We start from the raw sequence: 6,839 nt of genomic DNA on the forward strand, positions 1-6,839 counted from the left end.
TTGTATGTGATAGCCACTACCTTGAACTGAGCCCAGTAACTAATAGGTAGACAATGGAGTAAATGCAGAAAGGGAATGGAAATAATACACATGCTCTGCCTAGCTCCTAATAATAATCGAGCTGCAATATTCTACACCAGCTAGAATCACTGAGTTGATGTCAAGGGCAGACTATATAGAGTTCATTACAGTAGTCTACTCTGTTTGGAATCAGGTTGTGATAAAATGATAAAAATAAAACATTAAAACAAAATGGCTTCAAAATATCTTATGTCATTATGCATTATCTATCATTGTGAATTACTAGTTTCTTTTGAAATATATGTGAAAGATTTCATCTATGCCAGCTTAGGGGAGTAAACTCCCAAGGCATTGGGCTTATATGGACGCAGAACATTAAAAAGAATGCACTCAAAATTAAACCGTATCTTTATGTTTCATCATTAGGTGTTCTTTTGTATTCAGATGAGGCCTCAGGATAATGATGTAGCATTTGGGAAGAAAGATGCAGCCCAGTAAGCCCAGACTGGAGGCCAAGATAGAGAAAACCTGCACTGCCACCATGTATTTCCCCTTCGTGCTCAGGTAGGTGGGCACAAAGGACACCCAGACACTGCAGAAGACCAGCATGCTGAAGGTGATCAGCTTGGCTTCATTGAATGCCCCAGGCAGCTTCCTGGCTAGGAAAGCCACAGTGAAGCAGATGGCGGCCAGGAATCCCATGTAGCCCAGGGCAGTATAAAACATAGTGACAGAACCTTCATTGCATTGCAATACAATCTGTCTGGGCTGAGAGTGCATGTCCAGCTCTGGGAATGGAGGAGAAATGGCCAGCCAAAGAACGCAGATGCCCACTTGGATACTGGAAGAGGAAAAGACAATGGAGTTGGCCAAGCTCTTCCCCAGCCAGTTCCTCATCCCGCTCCCTGGCCTTGAGGCCATGAAGGCCACCACCACAGTGACAGTTTTTGCCAACACTGAAGAGACGGCAATGGAGAATATGATGCTGAAGGCAGTTTGTCGGAGAAGGCAGGTCACCTTGTTGGGCTGACCAATGAAGAGAAAGGAGGAGAGAAACGAAAGCAGAAGGGAGACAAGAAGGATGTAGGAGAGGTCCCGGTTGTTGGCCCTGACTATTGGAGTTTCTAAGTATTTAATGAAGATGCCTAAAACAATACTTGTGATTAGGGTGAAGAAAAGAGTAAGGATATTTAGGATGATCCCCAAAGGTTCTTCATAGGATAGGAAGGTTATCCCCTTAGGAACACACTGATCTCGGACCTGGTTTGGATGCTGATCCTCTGGACATTTATCACATTGACTTGCATCTGAAAAGAGCATATTAAATTTAGTGTCACCACATCTCCTTTTCATGCATAATCATCTTTGTTCTTTTATATTCATTTGGAATATATAGAGAGAGAAGTGAAAAGCAGGACAAGGGAGGGTTGGGAAGAAGTCAGGAACTAAGAATGCGTAATATGGATGGGAAATTTTGAGGAAACTGAACTCCATTGCAGAAAATTCTGGGTTTACTTCCTGGTATATTAAGTCAAAAGAATCTCAGATAGGAGTCCCAACTGCCAATACACCTCCCAGAGCTCAAACTCTGGTTAATGAATGCCAGTCAAAGTAGGAAAGGTGTGGGCAAAATAATCCAAACATCTGACTTAGCAGACAGCCCTTTGTACATGATCCAAATTGCAGTGGAGTGACTGGTAAGGTGAACCAAAGTCGAGAAGCTGAGGTTAGGGTGGAAGCCTTAAATATGCCCCTCTTCCTCCTTCCAACTGGGCCTCTGATATGTGACTTACCTTCCTGAGTGGAGACTGTCCCTTCTGCGCATGGAACACAGTCGTAGCAGCAAATAGGTTCTCCTTCCTTAATCGCCTTGGCATATCCAGATGGACAGCTCTCCGTGCACCTAGAATAAGGCAGGGTCTAAGCAATAAAACAAGGCGTATCAAGAAAATGTATTCTCGACTTTATTTTGTTTGTGCATATGTGCGGTCATGCACATATTTTGTATACAAACAACTCAATATGATTTCTACTTCCCAGTTAGGTTTTATCATCATGTGAACCAGGTCTTCCTTTAGGACAACATTTCTGATTCACAGCTGCAAGGAAGGGATGCTACTTTGATATATATACTTTTGCTGCTCTGCTATGTCTGGACAAAGACCAAAAAGAAGGAATGGAGTCCTTAAGCCAGATCTAGGAAAGAAGACAATGTTTAAGGAGTAATATACTCATTGTGCATTAAATGAGGCTGTGAGTGGCAGATATAGCCTATTTGAGACAACTCACTTCCTATCCATGTGTGCAACCAGAGGGTGCTGCTGTGGAGGGAAGCCCAGATGAGGCAGCCAGACTTCCAGAGATATGCCACAGTGGAAAGTCCAGGCCAGGACAAGGTATGGAGCAGGTGGTAATGCCCCCCCCCCCGCCTTCACCCAGCGGGGCTTAGGAGCAGAGCAGGTGGCAATGCCCACCCTCCTTCACCCAGCAAGGGTCAGTAGTGGAGCAGGTGGCAATGCCCACCCCATCTTCACTGAGCTAGGATCAAGACCTGCACAGGTGGAAATGCCTGCCCCCTGCCTTCACCCAGCTGGGATCAGGAGTGGAGCAGGTGGCAATGCCCCCCACCCCCGGCTTCACCCAGCTAGGACCAGGAGCAGAGTAGGTGGCAATGCTCACTCTTTGCCTTCACCCAGCTGGAATCAGGAGTGGAGTAGGTGGTAATGCCCGCCCCCATGTTCACTGAGCAGAGATCAGGACCAGGTCAGGTGGCAATGCCCTCCCTCCACCTTCACACAGCTGGGATAAGGAGTGGAGGAGGTGGCAATGCCTACCTTGCTTCATCTGGTTGGAATCAGGAGGGGAGCAGGTAGCAATGCCCACACCTCTTCACTTGACAGAGATCAGGGGCAGAGAAAGTGGCAATCCTCGACTCTCGCCTTCACCGACCTGAGATCAGGACTAGAGCAGGTGGATATGCCCGCCCCCCCACCTTCACCCAGCTGAGATCAGGAAGGGAGCAGGTGGCAATGCCCATCCCCCACCATCACCTGTCTGGGATCAGGAGTGGAGAAGGTGGCAATGCCCGCCCTCGATCTTCACCCAGCTGGGATCAGGAGCAGAGAGGGGGAAACACACATCTCCTGCCTTCACCCAACTGGGATCAGGAACGGAGAAAGTGGCAATGCCTACCTTCCCTTCACCTGGCAGGGAACAGGAGTAGAGCAGGTGGCAATGCCTGCCCCCCTTCACCCAGCCTGGATCAAGCGAGCAGAAGGTGACAATGTCCACCCCTTCACCCGGCTGGGATTAGTAGTGGAACATGAGGCAATGCCTGCCCCCCTTCACCCAGCCTGGATTAGGCACAGAGCAGGAGGCAATGCCTGCCCCCGTTCAACCTGCCAGAATTATGTGTGGAGCAGGAATCAATGGCTGCCCCCCATTCACTGGCCGGAATCAGGCTCAGAGCAGGTGGCAATGTCTGCCCTCCCCTTCACTTGCAGGATCAGGTGCAGAGGAGGTGGCCATCCCTCCCCCACTTTCATCCAGTGGGATCAGTGATGGAGGAGGAGGGAATGTCTGCCTGCCCACCTTCCCCTAGAGCCTGTTGTATTTTTCCCCACAACGGGCTTTGTTGCTAGTATATACCTATTTCTGGCTTTTCCGATTATAACCTGTTTGGGAGAGGCCTCACTTAGGTCTTGTTTTATGTGATGTTCATGGTCTCCCCACTTAGTGTTCTTTCACTCTGTGGAGAAACATGTTTTATTTGGGAGGTTTGGAGTAGGGGTGTACATTGAACATATTTCTGTTTCAGTTTCAATTCTGGGGATTCCAGAATAATTGTTTACTGTGTTCTGTGTGGGCCAGTTCCAGCTTGTTTTTTTTAATATATATTTTTTATTTTCCAAACAATAAAAGAGATACAAAACAAAGAAGGAACAGGAATACAAATTACACTAAAGGAAGATAAAGGTACCTGATACAAAGATTGTCTGGAATAGAATAACGATCATGTTCAGGTTTATTACAGCCATTCTCCAAAACATTTCCTCTTTTTGTATATCTTGGCCAGTGCCAGCTTGGATCCAATCTGTTTGGCTTTTTTTTTCATTTTTATGAGGTTTGGTACATCAGAACTCCCTTTTTAAAAATGCCTGCCGCTGGCCTGTCTTTGCCTTGAGCATAAAAGCTTGCAATACGAGAGGACTAGACGTTCACTTTTTCTTCATGGGAAGGGAAAATGAAGGCTGATGGCCTTCTTTCCCCCCTATTTTTATGAGTAAAAGTAGGAGACTGGACAGATTGCCTGATGCAGGTCTCCCTTTCAGACTAAAAACCATTAATCCAGTGTTGAATGAAAACATAGCAAAAAACAACGATGGGCAGAGCTGAATGAGAGATTCCCGTTGGTGTTCCCAAAATTAATTTTAAAAGATTTGATCAGATCGGTCATTCCACATGGAATACTCATCTGGAAACATTTGGGTGTGTGTGCATGGGTGAGTGTGCAATGCACATGCCTACTACCTCTACATTATTCAACATTTGGTTAACAATTTTAATCAGATAAGCCCTCAAAGACAGAAGGCTTTCTGAGCCAGATGAAATTCCTCCTGGTGCTCCTCACCCCTCTATCTTAGAAGGACTTCTTTAGTCACAGTGGAGGCTTTGGCACTGCAATGAATTACTTATCCATGCCTTATTAAAGCTTCCAAACAATCCAGAGCTGAAATTTATACCGTAACTCTGAACAGCTTTGAATGCCTTAGACACTGAGACCTAAAAAGAGGGATTTCTCTTTCAAGCACCTCTAGTACAAATAATTTATATGGGTTTTCCTTTGTTTAATTCTTCCATCCAGGCACAAACTGATCTCCAGCTTCCACATGGAGACTGGAAAGCCTAATCTCCTTCCTAAGCTAGGTGTCTGTGACCCCAGTCCACTCATATCTTAGCAAGAACTGAGGGGAGAAAAAGCATGATGTGCTGGCATAGTATCAATGAGCCAACATCATTTCTCTTTCTATCAAAAAGTGAGCAGGGTTGCTTTAGCAATCCAGAAAGACTCTATGGTAAAACCATAGACTTTTTGGAAAATACTAGAGTTTCTCCGGTGATGGATGCAAGGGAAGTGACAATGCATCATCAGCACAGCTCACCCCAGAACAGTAAGTCTCTCGCTTCTGGTGCTCCTCACCCCTCTATCTTTGAAGGACTTCTTTAGTCACAGTGGAGGCTTTGGCACTGCAACGAATTACTTATCCATGCCTTATTAAAGCTTCCAAACAATCCAGAGCTGAAATTTATATCCTAACTCTGAACAGCTTTGAATGCCTTAGATACTGAGACTTTCTTTCAAAAACCTCTCATACAAATAATTTCTATGGGTTCTCCTTGGTATAATTCTTCATGGTTTTGGAAGTCCCGAAACAAAGCTTCCCAAAGCATTCGTAATGCATTGGGAAGCTTCGGATCAAACTTTAAATGCCCGTTTCTTTGCTGCTGAGCAGCTGCAGGAAAAGGGGCATTTAAACCCTTGAATCAGCTGCTCGTTAGCGGCTTCCCCAATGAGCAGCTGAGTGCCGAGCTGCTGTTGGGGCCAGGGAATGCCATGGCCCCATCTCTGGGGGCTGACAGGGGCGGTGGGGACAGGCATATGCCTGCAAGCCCCAGTGGAGTGCTCCCTGTCAGCTGCAGCGGATGGGACCAGGGACTTCCCAGAACCCACCAGCGGCAGCTGACAGCAGCGGTGGGAATGCCAGCATTTGCCGGCAGCCCCTGCTGGCCCAGAGCTCGCTGTCAGCCACCATGGACAGGGCTGGGAAGTTCTGGGCCCCAGAGGTGGTGGCTGACAGCGATGGTGGGAATGCAGGCATTTTCCTGCAGCCTCCGCGGGTCTGGAGCTTGCTGTCAGCCACCACCACTGGGTCCTGAGACGTCCAGGCCCCAGAGGCGGGTGACAGTGACGGCAGGAACATAGGCATTTGCCTGCAGCCTCCGTGGGCCCGGAGCTCACTGTCAGCCACTGCCACCAGGGACCGGGACTTCCCAGCCCCGGCGGCCGCGGCTGACAGCGACGGTGGGAACACACACATTTGCCTGCAGCACCTACCGGCCCAGAGCTTGCTGTCAGCCACCACCACCGGGGCTGGAAAGTCCCAGGCCCTGGCAGCAGTGGCTGAGAGCAACGGCGGGAATGCAGGCATTTTCCTGTGTAGCCCCTGCTGGCCCAGAGCTCGCTGTCAGCCACCGCTGCCAGGGCACGGGACTTCCTGGCCCCAGTGGTGGTGGCTGACAGCAGTGACAGGAACACAGGCATTTGCCTGCAGCCCCCGCTAGCGGGAGCTCACTGTCAGCCACCACCACCAGGCCCGGGAAGTTCAGGGCCCTGGTAGAAGTGGCTGAAAGCGGCAGCGGGAATGCAGGCATTTGCTGCTGCAGCCCCCGGCAGCCCGGAGCTTGCTGTCAGCCACCGCTGCTGGGGCCTGGGACTTCCCGGCCCCGGCGGTGGTGGCGGACAGCGGCACCAGGAACACAGGCATTTGCCCACAGCACCCACTCGTCTGGAGCTCACTGCCACCTCCAAGTCTCCCCCCATCCCAACCAGATGGAGGAGGGGAAGGGGGCTCTGAGGCTAAGCCCATTCCTGGTGGGGCTTCAAAGCCACACCGGGAATGCACTTCGCTTCCAAGTCTTCCCTCCCCCATCCCAACCGGCTGGAGGAGGGGAAGGGGGCTCTGAGGTGAAGCCTGTTCCAGGCGGGACTTCAAAGCCGCACCGGGAACTGACTTTGCCTCCAAGTCTGTCCCCCATCC

General features: G+C 49.4%; 1 protein-coding gene across 1 annotated transcript; it reads right to left on the minus strand.

Moving 5' to 3' along the window:
• Positions 1-417: 417 nt before the first annotated feature.
• Positions 418-6,230, minus strand: LOC129327741 (vomeronasal type-2 receptor 26-like). The gene is made up of 4 exons (XM_054976499.1): positions 5,753-6,230; positions 2,856-2,865; positions 1,815-1,924; positions 418-1,328 (listed from the first exon to the last, which is right to left on the minus strand). The coding sequence occupies exons 1-4, from the start codon at positions 6,228-6,230 to the stop codon at positions 418-420; spliced, it is 1,509 nt and encodes a 502-aa protein (XP_054832474.1).
• Between the last annotated feature and the right edge of the window lie 609 nt (positions 6,231-6,839).

This window comes from Eublepharis macularius, chromosome 4, assembly GCF_028583425.1.
Source record: "Eublepharis macularius isolate TG4126 chromosome 4, MPM_Emac_v1.0, whole genome shotgun sequence".
Taxonomy (NCBI): Eukaryota; Metazoa; Chordata; class Lepidosauria; order Squamata; family Eublepharidae; genus Eublepharis; species Eublepharis macularius.